This window comes from Natrix helvetica (genome assembly GCF_964273705.1).
Source record: "Natrix helvetica genome assembly, chromosome: 5".
In the NCBI taxonomy this organism is placed as follows: domain Eukaryota; kingdom Metazoa; phylum Chordata; class Lepidosauria; order Squamata; family Natricidae; genus Natrix; species Natrix helvetica.
Genome location: NC_138551.1, coordinates 42,311,734 through 42,333,315, shown reverse-complemented (window position 1 = coordinate 42,333,315; position 21,582 = coordinate 42,311,734). Strand labels below are relative to the sequence as shown.

At 35.1% G+C, this 21,582-nt stretch overlaps 2 protein-coding genes across 3 annotated transcripts in view; both read right to left on the bottom strand.

Moving 5' to 3' along the window:
- Positions 1-3,092: 3,092 nt before the first annotated feature.
- Positions 3,093-10,480, bottom strand: LOC309392799 (aquaporin-12-like). Its single transcript, XM_081954265.1, has 3 exons — positions 9,770-10,480; positions 6,587-6,703; positions 3,093-4,396 (listed from the first exon to the last, which is right to left on the bottom strand). The coding sequence occupies exons 1-3, from the start codon at positions 10,374-10,376 to the stop codon at positions 4,218-4,220; spliced, it is 903 nt and encodes a 300-aa protein (XP_081810391.1). The 5' UTR covers positions 10,377-10,480; the 3' UTR covers positions 3,093-4,217.
- A 1,681-nt stretch (positions 10,481-12,161) lies between these two features.
- Positions 12,162-21,582, bottom strand: part of PAK2 (p21 (RAC1) activated kinase 2) — a 35,709-nt gene continuing 26,288 nt past the window's right edge. For both annotated transcript variants that reach the window (XM_081954264.1, XM_081954263.1), the window contains 4 exons: positions 18,573-18,672; positions 17,781-17,977; positions 16,410-16,547; positions 12,162-15,482 (listed from right to left, as the gene is read on the bottom strand). In XM_081954264.1, coding sequence (XP_081810390.1) covers positions 15,396-15,482; positions 16,410-16,547; positions 17,781-17,977; positions 18,573-18,672 — 522 coding nt within the window. In that variant the 3' untranslated portion in view covers positions 12,162-15,395. The remainder of the gene's footprint in view (positions 15,483-16,409; positions 16,548-17,780; positions 17,978-18,572; positions 18,673-21,582) is intronic.

Genomic DNA, 21,582 nt, shown 5'->3' with positions numbered 1-21,582 from the left:
ACAGGACAATGGCATCGCCCTCCTCCCTTATATCAAAGGCACCACAGATAAAATCAGCAAAATTCTCCACAAGCACAATATCAGGACAGTCTTCACCACTGACCAAAAAATAGCCAACATCTTAAGAAACCCCAAAGACAAAATCCAGCTAGAAAACCAAGGAGTCTACAAAATACCATGCAAAATCTGCCCAGCAATATACATAGGACAAACAAACAGAAGGATAAATGCACGCATCACAGAACACAAGAACGCAGTAAGAAAAAAAGAAAAAACTTCCTCCCTTTTCCAGCACCTTAAAGCTACAGGACATGAAATCAACTTTGAAGGAGCCAGGTTAATCTCCAAAACAGAACACCTCCACAAGAGAATAATCATGGAAGCCATCGAAATAGAGAAACACCCCCACAACATGAACAAACGTGATGATACCTCCCGCCTACTAAACATCTGGAAACCAGCCCTAGCCAACAAACGAACACCACCCACCACCCAAGCCGTTAAAATACAAAACAACAATGCACACACAGCCTGCACCAATCAGCACCAATCTACCAATCATGATACAACCACACAACCAATCATTCCACTTACTGAAACAAAGCCAGCACCCCATCCCCTCCCACCAAGACTTACAGAAAGACGGCAGCTCCGATCACATTTTAAGCCCACAGCTTGAAGATGGCAGGTGAGATCCTGCCGAAACGTTGCAAAGACAATCTCAACCTTACACGGGAAAAGACCGAATACAACAAAACCAGCATATATATATCTATATATCTATATATCTATATATCTATATATCATCTATATATCTATATATCTATATATCTATATATCTATATATCCATATATCCATATATCCATATATCCATATATCCATATATCCATATATCCATATATCTATATCTATATCTATATATATATCTATATCTATATGTATATATATATATATATATCATCTATCATCTATCATCTATCTATATCTATATCTATATCTATATCTATATCATCTATATCTATATCTATATCTATATCTATCTATATCTATATCTATATCTATATCTATATCTATATCTATATCTATCTATCTATCATCTATCTATCTATCTATCTATCTATCATCTATCTATCTATCTATCTATCTATCTATCTATCTATCTATCTGTATGTATTTGTGTTACAACCCGTTATGCCCAAATATGGGAGGGAGCTCACTCCTCCCTCTTTCTGTCCTTTGGCTCATCACAGAAAACCATCCAGGCAGAAACCCATATTTTTATTTTTAATGTTACCTTTTTATATTTGTGTTGTATTTGTGCTGATAAATAAATAAAGGGAGACTAGTATGGATCCATTTCAAGCTATTTAGCTCTCATCAGCCAGCCATAGCCTTACTGGGATTTGAACCTGGGATGTGTTACATATTAGCCACTACACCACAGGCTCTCCTCCTTTATGTGTTGTAACACAAATACATACCTATTTCCCTGGCTTAGCTGATAAAGGAGGAGAGCCTGTGGTGTAGTGGCTAACAAATCTGCCTAATATGTAACACATCCCAGGTTCAAATCCCAGTAAGGATATGGCTAGCTGATGAGAGCTAAATAGCTTGAAATGGATCCATACTAGTCTCCCTTTATTTATTTATCAGCACAAATACAACACACACACACACACACACACAGATACATAGATATAGATATAGATATAGATATAGATATAGATATAGATATAGATATAGATATAGATATAGATATATATGCTGGTTTTGTTGTATTCGGGTCTTTTCCCGTGTAAGATTGAGATTGTCTTTGCAACGTTTTGGCAGGATCTCACCTGCCATTTTCAACCTTGGGCTTAAAATGGGAAGTGTCCATTTTCCAAAAGGTTATGAAAAGATTATAGGCTGAATGTTTTGTTGGACCAAGAACTACATTATCCTTTGAATGGTATTTTGGGACTATAGACATAATATCTCAACTGATTCTCAAGATCATTTGAAGGAAAAATACACAAAAATGAATCCATACAAATTCTTCCATAATTACCTACATATATACAAGTCTCATATAGAGAAGAGGAAGAAGTAGAAAACAGGAATAGTGGTAACATAGATAATTTGTTGCTGGCAGTTATGGCAAGTTATGTATGTATTTATATCTAAGGCAGGGTTTCCCAACCTTGGCAATTTTAAGATGTGTGGACCTCAATTCCCAGTATGGCTGACTGGGAAATTCTGATCTAAGGCAATCTATGCCAATTTCAAAAGCAAGCATTTGTATTTATGTCCATAATAGTAATAAAAGTAAATGAAATTCAGTAGTCTGGATTTATTTTATATGTTTTCCTATATATTGTTGTTGTTGTTGATGATGATGATGTCATTATTAGATTTTTATCTCACCTTTTAATATATATTTGGTCAACTCAAGGTGGCAAACATATCTAATACTTCCTATTAACTTCTTATTAACTTCCATATATATGTATTCATTTATAAATTTCATTTGCACAATAAATTCATCCAGCCACCCAATGATATTGTTATGCATGACACATCAATACAGTCCTGCATGTTTATTTGACCTTAACTGCAGTTTCTATACTCTATAGGCCTTGTGATAGGCATTTACAAACACAGAATTACTATTTAACTTACAATTTAGATCTATGAAAATGAGAGAAATTGTTTAAGACTGGTGTGTGGAACAGGCAGAAAGGATTGTTATCACATTTCAGAACAGTCAGTTATAATTCTTTTTAATCAAATGGGTAAAATAATGCAAGTCCTTTGAGCATTCAAAGTCTATCAGAATCTCTGACGCCTTTCTCAATCGTATCTTCTTAACCTGCAATAAACCTGTTTCCGTTGGCACCAAATACAATAATTAAGTGTCAAAGGAGCTTTTGAGAGAAACCTTCAAATCAACAGATTCTTCCTGGGACCCAGATAGAAATTAAAAACTTCAGGTTGGCTCTTTTGTTCTCTTCTGCTTGGCACTGTTTTATGTTTATGCTGTTTATCACTTCCCATTCAAAATGCATACCAAGGTAGTTGAAACTAAACAATAAGCATTAGAGCAGCCATATTTTAGTTCAGTTTGTATTTATTTATTTAAAACATTTACAGGTAATCCCTGACTTACAACAGTTCACTCAATGACTGAAGTTATAATGGCACTGAAAAAAGTGACATTTTCACACTTAGGAGCATTGCAGCATCTCCCCATGGTCACATGATTAGAATTCATATGCTTTGCAGCTGACTTAGATTTGTGATGATTGCAGTGTCCTGCGGTCATGTGATTCGCCTTTTGCAGCGTTCTGCCAAGGTAACTCAATGGGGAAGCAAAATTCTTTGAAAAGAATGCCATTCTATTACTCTATTACTCAGCTCCATGTCTTTTATCACTGTATTGTTTGCTCCTATCAACATTTGACTAAGGATATTTCATACATCACTAAAAGAGAACCTTGGAGAATATAGCACAATTGTATTCTATATGCTTATTATGCACATATCAGAAATGTGCCTAATAAGAAATGAGAAATGATATCCACATGATTGTGACCATCAGAAAGGGGTAAGTACATTAAAGAAACCCAGATTGCTGCTTGCATTAATTAAATTTCAAGAAGAGCCTGAAAAGAAGGGCCATATAACATTTTATCTCATGTAACATTTTACTTTTTCATAGGAAATCACAAGTGCAATTCCACATGAAACATTTATTAATACATTAGCATACGCGTTAAAATTTCACTATTTATTTCAAGCCATACCCTATGGCCTATGCCATACCATGGCAAATAAAAGATATTTATCTGTTAAAAAGCATACCATAGTTTGAAGAACACCCCCGCTACCTAGCAATAGCTACTTTCTTCCTGAACATATAGCATTAAAGTCCTATTTGGATAATGAATGCATGCCTTTGTAACAATTGATGAAATGCTGTTATTTCGTGCATCTAATAGTACACTCTTCATCAACTTTCTGCTGGTTAATATGTTGGGCTAGAACTCCCACAATTAAAAGTCATAGTACACATTTCATGCTGGCTAGAAATTATGAGAATTGAAATTTGCCAAATTTGAAGGTCAAAGTTTTGGGAACTATCATGTGAACTGCTCTTTCTCAGCCTCATTTTGCCATTTACACAGAAAAGTAGCTTTTGCCTCCCATCCAGCAGTGTTAATCCCTTTTGCTCTGTTCAGTTAATCAGTCCAGAATTGCTGTTCTTCTCTGTTTTTGTCTGCCTCTCTTCAACAACATAATTTGACGTTACTTTCCCTTTAAATATTCTGTATTTTTTCTTTTGACTATAAAGCAGGTTTGTCTGGAAGAAGCGTGGAATATTTCCTTGATATACAAAGAGGGCGAACAGCATTCCTGCAGGGGGAAAAACAGCAACAGGAAATTTTCGTCTTATTTGATTTGCTGTGATTTATGTCAGAAAAGTATCTTTTTTTCTCTTTTTGAGGCAAGAATGAATAGGAATCAAGACCAGCAGATGGCACAGGTTCAGAACAGTGACGTGCTGAATGATGAACCAGAAGATAACTGAACCTAGTCTGCTGTTCATAGAATGAAAGATACCATCCTAGCATCATTGTTGAAATAAGATTCAGGTGCCAGCTCTGTCTGCTTCTACACACAGAGTGGGAAGTAGAGTATTTTTTTCACAAACAGTAATGTGTTTTAAGCCAGCTTTGGGAAAAAATATAAAACTATTCAGCCAGGGAATGCAACTTTTTTCTTTATGCAAACTTATACAGTCCCCAACACAGATTCTGCTGAAACTCCAAACGATTTATTGGGGAAAAAAAGCTAAGGGGAAAAAATCTGCATGGTTAACCAGGCTTCAAGGATTTTTCTCACACTGGAACAAAAGAAGAGCAAGCCCACAAAAACTCAAGAAAGAAAAAGGGATTTTTTTATTTGCCATTTCCACTTTAAAAAAAATATCTGTATGTGTTGTTTTGATTATACATTTGAAAGTCTTCCTTTAACAGTATTTTAACAATTAAGAAGCAACAGTATTCAAAAGGATTGTGTAAACAGAATACTACTACTACTATTTAATTAGCAAGTTTCTGCATTATCAATGAAAAAAAATGTGATGGTGACCAGGACATGGAGAATAGATCATTCTATGAGTGAATGTGTGTGTCCCCAATCTGGCAAGGATCCCTGCAGTAAGTTTTCCTTTAATGTTGATAATTGTGACTGTCCCATAACTATGCATTTCTATTAGAGGCTTAAGTTTCACCTTTCACAAGATATGCTGCTATAGGAGGACAGAATTAAACTTCTGGATGGTTGCAATTAAACTTGTTTAATGCACTACTTTCAAATAATCCAGGACTGGCTTCCAACTATTGGCAGTACCGCAATAATTTTGATTTGTCTTAATGATATCTTATTTTGATTCAGAATTTTCTCCATATTTTTGTTATTAAAACATATGCAAATTTATTTCCATAAGGGAAAATGGAACTACTTTCTGCTTCCCAGTTAATTAAAATTATTATTTTCTTTGTTAACCTATATAAGCTTTCCTAGGTAGGTGAATAATTTGTTTTCATGAACCAACATGTTTTTGGTCATTAAGCGAATCTCAGACAGTTATTAAGCACAACTCTTACCATTTACCGGCTGGACACTCACAAAATATTTAGGAAATCAGCCACTTATCACTGCATCCTCTCACCACCATCACGTCTTATTGTGATGGTGTAGCAAGTTAGCGTTGATTGGCAGCAAGAGGAAGAGGGGGAACCGTAGGAGGGCTGGAACCAATTTAGACATGCCTGCTGAGTGCTGGGCAAGGCATGTCTGGAGCTGAACTGGTAGCCAAAGAGACAGAGGGGAAGGAATGGAATTGGAAACTTATCTTGGCTGCCTAGAATCCCGGAGCCAGGAGATATTCTCTGCAAATCCCCCTAGCCAGTAACACTGTGTGGGGTTGAGGATTCAGCTCTAAAATAGCAGAAGAAATAGCACAGTGGAAGATGCAGATATAAAGTGAGCCACCCTGGTGATCTGGAAAGCCAGTCTCAGCTTTCAGGAAGCCCAGTACAGGGCATAACACTGAAAGGAGAAGGGCAAGGTCAGGGATGTTGTAGTTTGTTCTGTTCTACTTTCAAGCTGCTTTGATGCAGGAAAACAAGAATAGAGAGGAAAGGCGTAGCTCTACCACTACAAGAAGGGGATAAAATGCAACATGGTCCCAGGTAGTCATGCTGGTGGAAAGAAGGAAGGCCACTTGGTTGGGCAGTATAACAGGCAGGGCACAATTTCACCACCGGCTTCTCCACTGACTTTGCTTGTTGGAAGCTGGAAATAAGGGTAGCAAATAGTGATCACACGAGCACAGAATGCTGCAACAGCCAGAACTTTGAGGACCTGTTGTAAGTACCACTCATTTAGAGCTATTGTAAGTTTGAATATTCATGGAACAAGTGACATTGAGTGAAGGTTACCTGTATTTGGTTTGAACATTATAGTTCCTTCGAATGAATTCAAATATTCAGTTACAAGAACTGCTACAATTCCTGAAGTCTTTGGGAAGAGCCTCACCTGAGATGGGTGCCAGCCAATAAACTTGCATATACTCCAGTAAACTGTTTCCTGAGCAGGAAAAGGTCATAGCAGAGGCCAAGGCGGGGTTAAAAAAGGCACCTGTGACAGGTGCAGCTGCAGCAGAGGAAAAGCAAACAGTTTAATCCATCTATTCTTAGTCTGGTGCATGCAGGAACATGTGTCCCAGTTAATCAGATTCAATATGTTCAAATTGGAACAAAAATTAAAAGACAGGAGGACTCCGCCCTAACTACTGAATATTTTCTGCTTTCATGTGTGTGTGTGTGTGTGTGGTGTTTTTTTTTTTGGAAACGAATAGCATCTTGGAACAGTAGGTCAATCTAGAGCATCATTTCTCGACCTCAACAGCTTTAAAATGTATGTACTCCAGAATTCCCCAGTAAACATTCCAGCAATTGAAGTCCACACATATTAAAATTGCTGAGGTTAGGAAGCACTGATCTAGGTGTGAGAGATTTTAACACCTCTGCTCTTATTTGGGATTCCCATTTTACTTCAGAGTCTCAACCAGACTCTGTTTTTTTACTTTTACTTCAGAGTCTGAAACAGAGTCTGGCAATACTAGAATACTAGAAGACCTCCAAGGTCCCTTCCAACTCTACTATTGTATTGTATTGTATTATAATAATTCAACAATACAATGGATACTCACATAAACCCCCCCCTCAAAGAGCAACATCCCAATACTCAGTTGATTAGCACAAATGTCATCTTATTTCACATATCTACCAGGAAAGTGATTAGAAGCAAATACTTCTGATTGCATACAACTGAGCTATAAGTTTAATAAAATATTTTCAGGTAGCTGGAAAGCAACCTTTTAATCTATATTTATAAAAGCTGCCAAATGTTATGTGAAATAAAATACTCATCTAAGAACTATCTCACCTGACTTGTTTTCCTAATTCAGTGATGTTCTATATGCTAAACAATTAAGACTCACTTCCACCTTGTTCAGAGTCACACAAATACTGTACTGCACATCACACAAAAATTTACAGCAACAATTATTTTCCAGATGCAATACAAAAATTATAGGAGTCATGAGCCACTTAGTGTCAGGTGCAAGTATCCAGGAACAGGAGCACTACATGTTTATTAGATACCTATACACAAGAATCTGATCTACTAATAATCAAGATAAGGGCCCTAGATAAGGGCCATCAGGTGTGTGTGTGTGTGCATGTGTGTGTAGCAGCAGCAGCAGCAGCAGCAGTAGTAGTAGTAGTAGTAATAGTAGTAGTAATAATAGTAGACGACATGAGTCTCTGGTGGGAGCACAGCAGCTCGGTTTGAACCTACCTTTGGGCTCAACCTGCTCATCTCTTACACTTGGCTTAAACACAGGTTGCTGCATGTTCTCCTATGTGTTTCCAACATTTAATTGATGCTGGAATCTGGCTAGATTCCTATAGACATTTGCATGCAGCTCTGCCATGTTGACTTCTTAATCATCTTTGAGAATGCCCTGACTACCTTCACTTTGCAATACAATTTTTCCAACTTTATGATTATCAGGCAAGGGATATAAAATTTTGCAACATATCAGACTTCAAGAGAGGTTTAAAATGAAACAGGAGGCATTTTGTAAAAATATAAGTCTAGAGAAAAATCTGTGCTTACTCTGTCTAGGTGGACGCTTTTCAGCTGCTGACTACCAATATTTTATACCTGATTCCTAGAACTGTTGCTGGATCCAATGATTTGTCATCTTAGCCAATGCAAGTAGTCACTAGTACTCTTCCCCATTTGTTTTGCCACACTAAACTGTGGGCAGATTAATAAATTAGAAAGCACACCAGTGAGCTAAAAGCTTTAAAAAATTATTAAGCAAAGAATACCAAAATAAATATCTTTAACTGAAAAGTAGAATATTAATGTAAGAATAACCATACACAAGCAAATAAAACACAATACAGTAACACTCAGTAGTGCAAATACAAACAGAATCTCACACTCTTCATTTAAGAGTTACAGACATCTCCCATCAACCTCGTAATCAAGAATTTAAGATTACGCTATTGTTTAAAGGTCTTTTAACTCAGTATATTAAGTACATTGTGCCAGTATACTGTATCTGTGCTATCCTACAATCCTAGAGATTGTATTAAGGTGTTTGACCCTAGATAAACATATATCCCATCATACTGTTCTAGTCTATGAAATAACAGCTCTGCTTTTGAAAAGATGTTTACTTGCACATTGCTGATTCATTCTGTATCTTGCAATTGCTGATCATTATTATTTATTCAAGATGCAATCAAGGCAATATAAATTTAGCATCGTGAACATTTAGACCATCCTTGTGCTAGAGCTTCAGTTCCCAGAATTTACTTCAGGAGAGGCAGTAACCATAGTCACTGGAGGGCATCAGTTTGGGGAAAATTGGACTTCGATACCCCACTGAAGATAACTAAACAAGTATCTAAAATGGCATGACAAGGTCACCACCAAGGATCCAAGAAGAGATTTATAGTTATAATAGAGAGCTGAAAAGTCTGAACTGAAAATTTAATCAAAGAAATTTAATACATAATTGAATAAATGCAGAATATTCAGTCTTACCAAAGATTTGAACTTTCTAAGGCAGATCTGGACAGCAGCAATGTAAATAGAAAAACTAGATGACAAAAGGTTTATACTAAATCTGAAAGCAGAATCATCACAGCTGGCAGCTATTAGCAGCCAGGAGATGATTCAATGTTTGCACCTCTTTGATAACAATGTCAAATACAATGAAAATTGATAAACTGAACAAAAAAGCGATTATTTAATGCTTTGTTCCTATCAGACTCTTACAGTCTGTCTTTAACGGAAGTAGTTCTGGATTTTTTGTTTTGTTTTGCCAGAGGACCAAAACCAGCAATACTTTATTTATATGAAACCTTAAGAGTCTAATTTGGGAGAATATACTTTTTTCATTAAGATCATTATAGTAAAAAAAAATAGTTTCTAGTGAATGATTCAAGATTTGTTTCCATTTTTCATCACTTCTGAAGTAGGAAAGGCAGGTTATAATAATCATGCTGATGTAAATAGAATGTAAGCATTTAAACATATTGAATTGCATGCCATAGGTATGTAAAAGCACTGCAAGTATTAAATAGTTGTTTTAGTTTCTTAAGGTACATCAAGGCAAGATTGGATAGCAATCCTTACCTGTATGGGTCAAGGCAGTGATACTGAGCGCCACAATAGGAACTCTGTACATTGGAGAGCAGGTGTGAAGCTTGAGAATAATTAACTGTAAAAGAAAGGAACCCATGGCTTCTACAAAAATGCCCTGGGAGATAGAGCTATTGAGAGATGAGCTGCAATCCTGGGCCATTAAGTTCTGGATCATATGGAAGTGAGTAAATTCCTTGGACCAATACTTCTTGGTAAAAGCACAAGCTGCTTCCATCCCTAGAAACTGAGCCAAAATTTTAACAATGCTGCCTGCAAGAGAACAATCCAAAGCTAGAAATTCCTGAAGTGAGGATACAGGGTTGGCAGCAGTTCCATCAAAAGAAGCACCATGAGCTAAGAAGACAACGAAGAAGAGAGTCAGGCTCACATCTGGGCCAAAGCCACCACCCCATGGGCCAATCTCCCTTAGCATCTTCAGTTCAAGGTAGCAAGCACATATCTGGAAGGAATTGGCTAATTCACCAGCAAGACAAAAATACACCTTAGATGGAAAAATTCTCTTGAAGAATCGCCTAGCAAATTCACAAAGAGTTACAACTGAGAAGAAAAAAATGATTGAGACATTTAGTCCAGACATTCTGGGAAATATACTGGAGAGGTAGTATGTTCTAACTCCAAAAAAAAAAATCTTCACTGCATGAGAGGGGAGGAGAGCATAAAAGCATATTTAAGCAAACGTGGCATAGTTTGATAGGTACCAGGTTAATAGGGTAACAGAATTGTCTGGGAAAATGAACGTATTTAACACCATGGAGAAACTGGCTCAGATAGAATGTTGCTCCCTTATCACTTCACAACTGCTCTAACCAGAATTTCACCTTTGGTCTTCTTTTCCAGTAAACCCCACTTAAGTCCTTTTCCATTCCTAGAAACGCCACCTAAGCCTTTTCCTCTAAGAGAAAACATTAATAAGCTTGGAATTGGTTCAGAATCCAGTGAAACCAGCAGGTGACTCCAAGGGCAAAGCAGTTGAGATTCTTGAATTCAAAAGCTTATTTCTATCTCAATAACTGCCTAGAGATAAGGGCTTTTCCTACGATTATCAATTGCCTTTGTTGCTTCAAGGCAGCCTTGAAAAGTTGTCTTGAAAAGTGTTCAATCTTCAGTTAGTGACTAACCATTATCAAAGTGATACCCATAGTTGTTATTATTACAATCAAGACATTGCAAGTTTTTCCTTCTACATTTTCCTTCCAACATTTTCCTTCCAACTTTATCAAGCTTTTTTCCCCACTGTCCCATGAAAAATGTCCTCTTTCTTATTTTTGTAACCTGAGGAAGGCTATTGAGACTTCTGCATGTATTTGCTTGATTGTGCAATTGAGGAGCTTCAGCAGGGGTTCAGATCATACATAGGGAAATGCTATTGTTAAAGAGTTCTATGCCACCCATCTTGCCAAGATGACTCTGGGTAGCTTACAGATCCTTTCCTTATCACTTTTTGATTTCTGTGCTAAAATATTTCAAAACTTGCTTCAAAACTTAAAATGCCCTTATTAACATCATTGAACATTCTTATCTTTCTTCATATAAATTATATATTGTGGGCTCCCGAGAAATTGCAACCAGTTGCCAAGTGTCTGAACTTTGATCACATGACTTTGGAGATGTTGCAACAAATGCATGAAAAATGGTCATAAGTCATTTTTTTTCAGTGCCATTGTAACTTCGGTCACTAAAGGAACTGTTGCAACTTTTCTACCTATAATTTTACAGCCTTAAGTCAACGATAAGCTTGAGAATGTCAATTTCACATAATACAGATGACAAACTATTCAGTGTTATTTTGTTTTGTGTCATCTATGTTTTTTATGTTTTAAATGCCTCACAATTATTATTAGCATAAAATTAATGAGATTAATACTGGCCTCAACCAGATTTGAAATAGAATTGCTTTCATTATCAAAACAACAACAACCCCTAAGTGTAGTAAATGTAAGATGTCCCGCTAGCACCTCTTTCAAAAGGTAATCAGTTCAAGAATCATCTAAACAATTAAAGTAATACAGTAGGCAGTGATAGTTCACTGGTTAGGGTTGGTATAGGAAACTGGTATAGGAAACTACTGAATTAACATTAAATTACTGCTGTCAGTTGTTAGTTGAATCAACAAATCCATTCATATTTTTCACTCTTCTAACATGTTTATAGCTAGAGAAATTAAGCAAAGAAAAAAACACCCTAATCATTAGCACCAAGATGTCTCAGCTGGTTCGCTGTCATGGAAGCTTTGAAGACAAATGATAATTACACTGCAAGTATGCTCCAATGAATCACCAAAGCCATACACTAGTAAACACAAATGTTCTCTGGTTGATCTATTATTTAATCAAGGTGTTGGGAGAAAAGAAAGATCTGTCAATCATTTTAAAAATGTTTATTTCTAGCCCTGAAAGAATCATTAAACATAGACAATACAGTAGTTAATATTGTGGTAACATTAAATAACAGAATGAGATTAAATTATACAAAATTTGAGGACAATTAAAAAAATTAAAAGCTTGCATTATTTCCATCTCCATCTGACATAAGAAAGGAACAAATAAAGAAATCATTAATTCCAGCTACAAAAACAAATTCTTCAACACTTAATTGACTCCAACAGAAAAGTGAATTGACTCCAAATTATTCCAGAGTATGCATATGATAATCACTTAAGTTAACTGGATGTAATTTCAAATGATGAATGACTCCACCCAAACCAAACATGCTTCACTTTACACTAAGGGGGAGGAGGGAGGGAGAATAAGAGCTCAACATTCCAGATAACCTTGCTTTAATGAAACATGTTTTCTCATTACAGTATCACACCATCAAACATACATGACAATCTTGCCTAAGATCCAAAAACTGATTTAGTTATTTGATGGAAGTGATGAGTTGTTTATGAACTCATACACTCATGAACTTTTTGTCACATAAAGTGACAAATACATAAAGTTATCAAATTAAAATCTCCTCTCTCTCTTCAGCAATTTCCACAAAACAGTATTTTGATTTAGGAAATTGCTTTAAGATGGAGTTTTAAATTTCAATCTGGCTCAATGTTTTAAGTTGACCAACACTAATTATGTTTCAGAAATATGTACCTCATGACTGAATGAAGCAGCCAATATTTATTGATTTTATTTCTGAAAATCTGATCAATGAAATTTCTACTTCTGTTTCTGAAACAAGTAACGTATGTTCAATAAATTACAAACAACTTTGTTGTTTTGTTTATCTAATCGAATGTTCCCATCCATTCATTTCAATCTTTTTAATGAACAATGGGCACAAAAATTAATTATTATATTAGCTGTATATTACACTTTAAGAATATCAAATAGACACAATTTGGAATACTTGGATACCTTCAAGCAAAGTAATAAGTGTACAATATAATTCAACTCCTGTGTTAATTCAATTGTAAGAAATTTTTGAGTGATTTGAAAAACATTGTTAAAATTCAGTTCATTAACTACTAAAATTATGACAATAAACATTAAGAATTCTAAGTATTCTGAAGGGAACTATCTTTCATACTATTATAAAAAACACTAAAACATACACATCCACAGAAGCCTTCATTTCTACATATTCCATTGCCAGCAACAGACAAAGACCCAATAAAAGATTAAATTAACTGGAATTCTTAATGTCTTAAAAATTTATCAATATAAGATCAAAATTATTTTAACTTCTGTATTAACATTGAAAGCCATTTTTAAAAGAAGGAACTGGACTTAAAAATACATCTCAGACTAGGACATCACACCCTCTTGGACCAAACCAAAGCACATTCAAAATATTCTGAAAATAAATAGACTGGTTTGTTACACGATTTTTAGAGTAATACTTTTGAAAAGATATGGATGTACAAGTGTGGCATTGTTTTAGTTGCATTAATAAGGCATTGCTGGTATCAATCAGAAAGAAAAAAAGTTCCAAGGTGTAAAAAAATTAGAGCCCTTTGTATTATTGTGGATCAAAACCTGGAATATGGCCAGCAGCCATTTTACAATACCTTCATCATGATCTTCTTATTTGAATATTGTTCACAAATAGAAAAAGGGCTTAGCACTGACCATGAGAAAAGCTACAAGAGGCACCCTCTTAACTAGGACTTTCAGAAGTTCTCCCAAAAATACTATCTAGGAATGCAAGAAAGCTGGAGCACCAAATTAAATAATGTCTTACATTATTATTTGGCACATTATCATTCAGAAATGTTCTATCAAAGTCACAAAAATACAGTGATTTTAAATTTGAGCAATGTGAAACTCCAAACCTTGCCCCATTTAACCAGATGTTGGCTTACTTTATTAATCTAATCAGTTTCTTTTATCATGAGAGGCACTTTATCTTTTTTTCCTCCTTAATAGTAAAGTTTCTTAGTCCTCACGAGACAGTTCCAATAATTTTGAACCTAAATTATTCCCTCTCCCATTTCTACCTGTATAAAATAGCACTTCCGGTGTTCTGAGGCTTTAGTCAGCTGAATCATATAAAAATCTTGGATCTTTTGCAAATCTTCCGGGTCTTTTATTAGTAGAAATAGTATGAATATATTTATATATGTATATATATATATATATAAAGAAAGAAACCTCTAATACTTAGTCCTGACAATTTCAAATTTGTTTTGGAGAAAAAATGTACAACATATACAAAATGTATTTAATACAAAGAAAGGTAATTTAAAAATCAGAAGGCACCAGCATGTAGCCCATAGCCCAAGTCAGAACATGGATAAAAGCACTTTGCTATAAAACAACACATTTTCCAAGATATCCCTTTAAAAGGTTACCAATCAGCCTACACAGGCAAGGAACAAATGGAAGACGATTCATAGGAGTGGGGGTTTTCTCCCCAAGCTCAAAGGATGGTTTCATTACTGAAAAGAAAATACTGCTCCCATTACCCAACAGGCATTTGCCCTCTTAACATTCAGAGGCATCTTTCCCTTATTTTACAAAGTCCATGCACAAATTTCTACATCCAGTTGTGCTGAGCTGCTTTCTTTCCACTCTTGTCTTCTGTTCTTTGTTTCAGAACTGTTACTGAATAATTACAGTCCCCAGGTATCTGCATGGTTAACGTAAGGGTTATACCTAACTGCATATTAAAAGGAGAAAGAGGAACTTTCACATTTCTATCTGTCTTAAGTAACTCAAACATTCCCATGCTTTGAATTACTGCCTAGCAAAGGAAACCTAAGGTGAAAAAAGGTCAGCAGATTACAGTAATACCTCCCTCTAAAAGCTTGAATCGATTGTTCAAGTATTGCAAATGTTCAAATCAGAACACAGATGGGAACTGGTACAGCAAAGTCACTGAAAAACAACTCATTGGCAGAGCAAAATATTGAGTTGTCTATAGAAGTTGTAAAAAGGCCAGTGATTCAGTTTACAACTTCTTCAAGACTAGCAGAAAAGTTCACTATTATCACCATTTTTCTTCTCTTGTATCTTGGAGCTGAGGTGAATTTTTCCCTTCTGCAGATTTTCAACGTCTCTAACAAGAGCAACAACTTGTATATTATAGGAAGATTTAAACAAAAAACAAAGCAGACAAACAAACAAAACCAGGAATGATGAAGAACACAACAGCAATGTTAGCGATTACTCTTCATGGCTTCTTTGGCCGCTAGAATCAGTGGTGTCAAACTTGACAAAGGTTTTGCCACTTTCAAGAAAGGATGCTAGTGGAAAGAAAAACAGGAAGTTTTAATGGATAGATAATTCAAAATACCATTTCAAAACAAATACTTTGAAAGCAATCCACAGATTAAATTATACACAGACATGGTAATGATAAGAGTATATTAAAAGAAAGGAGAAGCAAACTTGGGGAAGTTTTAGTACTCAAGTTATTGTCACAGAAATAATTCCACAGATGGCTGTTACAATGAAGGAAGAATGTTCTCCCACCATTTCTTTACCAGAATATTTAAATAAGTATGATTCTAACTACCTTACTATGCTATGAATAGAGATTAAGAAGAAAGTAATTCCAGTAAATTGTGGCTTTTAATTTTCAAACTTTGTTAAACTTTATTAAATGACACTAACAATATCTTTCTTGAATGGAACAAAACCAAGACTTCTGCAAATTCTTCCTATCCTAAGGAATTCCACAGGTCATCCTTCTATATATAATAGTGACTATTCTTAGCTATATTTTTACAAGCATCTAGAAAGGCCATGTAGTTGTCTTCCTTTCTTCCCTTCATGACAATTTTCCCGTATTAGCAATGTGAAGCCTGCATCTATATGTTAAAGACAGACTTTTAATCTCAGTTTAAGCTGAAGTGGAAAAGGGAGGTATAGTCAGAAGGGTGGGGATACTGCAATATGTCAAGAGAAGAGAAAGGGTAGATGTCTGTTTCCCACTGGTTTACTGTATGGCATTGTAGAAGCACATACAGCTCCTCTCTTTCCGGAAGAGTACATATTGATGCATACAAGAGGAACAGGAAGATTCTATCTAGATAGCCAAGAATTTTAAAAAGGCAGCAATTGTTCCCCAAAAATCAGACTGGGGAATTCCTCAGATCTTCCCCTTATTGAAATGTATTTCATTTATATTTAACATTATTCTTAAATTTATAACACTTTAATTTCTTTACCTGTAGTAGTTCTTTGGCTGACCCTCTTTTCTCTACATCCATTTCCAAACAACTATTTAAAAAGTCACGGAATATTGGAGTCAGTTTCTCTGGGCTCTGCAGCTCGGGGGTGCCATTAGTTGCTATTAAATATAATGCCTGTAAAGAAAAAAAAATCTTGAACATTAATAAATCAAAAGCTGATAAATATTTTTGTATAGATACAATTTGAAGATATGATTATTCAGCCGTGGTGGTAGTCTTCGGTGGCAGCTGTCTACAATCGTGGCCACTTTAAGACTTGTGGACGTCAACTCCCAGAATTCCCTAGCCAGCTATGCTATGCTGAGTTGAAGTACACAAGTCTTAAAGTGACCAAGGTTGGAGAGCCCTGCTCTATTTCCCATGCTTAGTATATTTCAGAAAACCCTGGTTTTCTTAAAAGCCGAATAGAAATACCCAAAAAGGAAAAACCAAAAAAAAAAGCCTTATAGATGCCCATCACGCTGCTCATCATTATTTCAATGAGAAGCTTTTTACTTTTATTTTGCTCGCAATGTGTCTCCCATTGTATATATACTATAATAATAAAAGTCACTCTGTTATTTACAACTAAGGGTTGGGATAAATTCAACTGCTTCCTTTCCTCACCACTATTGGTTTCTCAGTGGGCCTATTTTGGAGGTCGCCCTTACCCTGAAATACCACAACTCTTTCATTCACTCATTACATTCTTTTACACATCCAAAGTATACATCCCTTGGTTCTTTTAAATAGGTTAGTCTGAGCCTATGATATGTTGTGATATGTATTTTTATATGGAGTTACCTGCAGCAACCACTTTGTGTGTAATGGGGAGGCAGGGTTGTAAGCTATTAGCTCTGTCCTCAGCAGTAATCTATGCTAGCATGACACAATAACAAGCAACCTCTATGCCTCAGCCTAACTTAACTTTCTCTAAAAATTGTCAACCCAGCTCCACAATCAACTTAATCAGGAAACTGAAAAGAAGAAATAAAATGGAAGATCACACTTGATTTTCTGCCTCTGTCCAACCTATCCCATTCATGCAAGAAAACACTCTTAAAGGATAGTGAGGGTAAGAATAATAACATTTCTACACCTCTAGACTGCAACTTTTTCAGTTGTTTGTTTTTTTAATTTTTTTTTAGCAAACCATGTAATTTGACTGGGACTTGCTATAAATTAGAATACATTTTCAGGAAATGGCTGACATTTATTTAGTTTGTGTTAAACTATAATACTAAATGTCCCTAAGCTCTACTACTAGCAACTTTGCCTCAATAGGCAAACTTTCCCCTGGCAAAAGATCATACAGCATTTTATTTTTATTTTTGCTTCATTGTGGGATAGATTTGTTATAGTACTTACCCTCAAAGGATTTTCATTGAGATAGGGAGGTTCACCTTCAACCATTTCAATAGCCATAATACCTAGAGACCAGATATCCACTTTAGGGCCATAAGCCTTCCGTGTGACCACTTCAGGAGCCATCCAATATGGTGTTCCAACCATTGTACTCCGTTTGCTTTGCTCTGGAGTTATCTGAGCACAAAACCCAAAGTCAGCTGCAGAGGAAAAAGAAGGAGGGGGAAGCAAACATGACTTAAATATATCACTGAAATCATCTTTGACATATTTATCATTCCAATTATCCTGAACAAAGAGCTATTTTATGCTCATTCAGGTAGTCCTGGACTTATGGACACAATTGGGATCAGCAATTCCTATTGCTAACCAAGGTGTTTGTTAAGTGAATCACACCCAATTTTACATTTTCTTGCCATAGTTGTTAAGCAAATCATTACAGTTGTAAAATGAATCACACAGTCACATGAATCCAGCGTCCTCATTGACTTTGCTTGTTGGAAGCCAGCTGGGAAGGTCACAAATGGTGATCATGGAACCCTGGAATGCATTTGTTAAAATGACCGTGCTGAACACAAAACCTGTTCAGCTTTGTACTTCCTTGTTTTTGAAGCATTGGGTGACATCTTAAAATAGGAAGGGAGGGAAACGTGCAGAGGACATTGGGTGTTTGAATAATTTCATTGTTAGTCTAATCAAGGTTGCCACCTACTGGCTTAAAAATGAAAACTTAATGGTGATATGCAGTTTAATATTACTTTTATAATGTGAATGCTGGAGCTATCATGTACTTACTCAGCTTAACTGAACCATCCATTCCCAAAAGCACATTGTCACTTTTAATATCTCTGTGAATCACTTGGTTGGCATGTAGAAATTCCAGTGCCTGCAAACACTGCATGAAGATAATTGAAAGGTTTATTGTCCAAACAAATTCAAAATTTATATTTGGCTAATTGAGTTATCTCAATAGCTAAATTAGATTTAAGTACAGGTTGTCCTCACTTAAAGACCATAATTGACACTGGCAACTTCATTGCTAAGTAATAAGGCCATTAAGTGAAATATCACGCAATAACATCAGACTTATAGCAGTTACATTGCAGCCATTAAAGGAATTACACATATTCGCTGAGATGTCACTGCAACTTCCAATTTTACTGCCAGCTTTTCCATTTGCTTTGCTTGTCAGAAGCCAACTGTGAAGCTTGCAAATGTTGCAATGATCATAAATGCAATCACATGACCATGGGGAGACTGCAATGGTTGGAACTTGAAAGGTTGCTAAACAGTGCAGTCATTAATCAAGGATTACCTGTATCCCCCAGAGTATTTCACATTTACTTAAGCAAAGGAAAAAATTCCAAAAATTCTTAGATAATATCTTAGAAATTAAATTTGAAATGAAACAATAATTCTTTTTGCTAGATATTATCCCAGAACATATAAATAAAAACATAGTATTTGATTGGAAACTTAAACAGAGAATATGCAAAAATGGCAAAATTAACACAATATATACATTACAGAAGTTTAACTAAATTTAAGCAGGAATGGGTTCCCTATGTAATATATATCATGCAGTAGGGGAAATACAAACATTTAGAATATGGTATAAATATATAATAACATATGCATTTTAGACACCATAAATACTATAAATTAATTGGAGTATAAAAAGGTAAGTCAGAAACCAAATACTTGTCTGCACTATTTTTTCGTTTTTCTTCTTTTTTTAGCATTTACAAATAGCAATAAAAGTGAAATTTTGGCACAAAGTTCAAAGATTTATATTCTTTTCCATGCCATAAAATCTCAATGTACTTTGTCTGATATGATCAATCTTTTATTAATGTTATACATTAATTGCATAACATTAGTAATTCTCTTAGTCCATGTATTGATATATCATTTAAAATTATATTTGTTTTAAATAAATAAACTTTAGTTAATCACATAAGTACTTTCTGTCTAAGAATTTATCTACATATTTATTCAACCATGATGGTTGAATGTTTATGGTTCTATTTATATTCTACCATAAACATTTCTTCATCTAAAATTACTGTCTATGCATATGGAGATCAGTTATGCATAGTATTTAATTTAAATACTCTAATTCATCTTCACAATTCATTTTGCAACAAAGCAAATCTTTAACCTAACAAGCTATCATTAATTTTCATTAAAAAAGACTTCCCGACTCAGAGAGAAATAAATATTTCAGAAGAATTTTGTACTGCACTGAGTGCACATACCTGCATATCCACATATGAAATCTATTACATGAATTGCCAATTATGAAAACTGAGAAGCAATATATTGCCATTCAGTTGCTTCTTTGCTGTAGTGAAATACTTTCCTCCCATTTTAAGATTTATATTATCCATATAATACTATTATAATATATGTAATAGTATAAAACTATTAAATGTTTAAATGGAGTTTGTAGAGACTTGATGGAATACTTTATAACTAGAATATACTAAAGGACACAATTTGTTCTAAAGGAGAAATTACACATCTTAAAAACATCCACACTTACTAAAAAGTTGAAATGACTGAATTTAGCTATGCTATACAATGCATGGCACTGAACAAGTGATACTTACAAAGTGCATTTATGACAGTTGCAGCATCAAATGCAATCATGCAATCACAATCCAGACACTCACTAATTCATGTCTACAGTGTTGCAGAGTCCCACCATCATGTGATCACTATCTATGTGACCTTCAGTGCCAGCTTCTAACAAGCACAGTCAATGGAATATCTGGCAGGAGATTGCAAATGGGGACCAGATAACATTGTGTTTAATAACAGGCTGCATGGAATTCACTTAACAATAGCCGCTGGAACTTGCTAGAACTGCCACGTCACTTAGCAATGTGTTCCCATGATATTACGCTTTACAACCACATTGTCTAGCAACCAAAATTCTGGTTCCAATTACTGTTGTTAAGTGAGAATTATGGAAAAGATGTGAGGATGCCTGCTCAATAAAGATGGTGAAATGCTAACAGGTGAAAAAAAAGAGCAATTCAACTCTTGATTTGACTCAATCTTCTCCAAAACAGTAGATTTCATTAGGCAATTGTGAAGAGCAGAATGAAAGAGCAAGAATACTCTAAGAGCAAATGAGTTGTATATTATTAAAATTGTAAGATTCCCAAAACAGTTCATAAAAAGAGCAAACTGTGAGCACCTTGAATACAAAGCAATAATTACCAGTAGTATGAATTTGTCCTCAATAATCTTGCCAGATTACCGTAACCTTTCCTCATTTTTTAAATGAAGTAACTAAATTTTGGGAGAGTTTTAGAGATAATAACTCTTCCTTTCAGCAAACAATTTGACCAAGTACCCCAAGACATTCTGGTCAATGTGTGCTAGTTATATAAGACACTTAAATAGATACACAGCTAGTTTTAAAAAATTGTTGTTGGTGCACTACTAAAGTGCTACCAAATGGTTCAGTTCCTGGCTTTCTAATCATTAACATATTTATTAATAAATTAGATGAAAATATGCAAAGAATGTTTATCAAGTTTTTCTTTCCTATTTATATTTTTAATCAAATATTTCCTATATATTCAACCAGTATCATAGGCAAAGACAGTTCAGAATTCTCTGTAGCATGAATAAACAACTTCAGTGCAAATTTGGCTCCAAGAGACTAATCCACACTATTATTTACTCCCATTAACATGGAGATTATAGCTAGAATTTCTAGATTCAGGTTATTTTTTATCCAAGATATGTTTCCTCGGCATGAGCCATGGTTAGAATGCAGTACTGCAGGCTA

What these genes read in the sequence shown, in the direction of transcription:
- LOC309392799 (XM_081954265.1), bottom strand. Translation starts at nt 10,376, where the DNA reads ATGTCTGGACTAAATGTCTCAATCATTTTTTTCTTCTCAGTTGTAACT. An exon ending in CACTGCCTTGACCCATACAG is followed by an intron (nt 6,704 to 9,769) that starts GTAAGGATTGCT and finishes CCTCTGCTGCAG; the next exon opens with CTGCACCTGTCACAGGTGCC. An exon ending in TTGGCTGGCACCCATCTCAG is followed by an intron (nt 4,397 to 6,586) that starts GTGAGGCTCTTC and finishes TTCCCCCTGCAG; the next exon opens with GAATGCTGTTCGCCCTCTTT.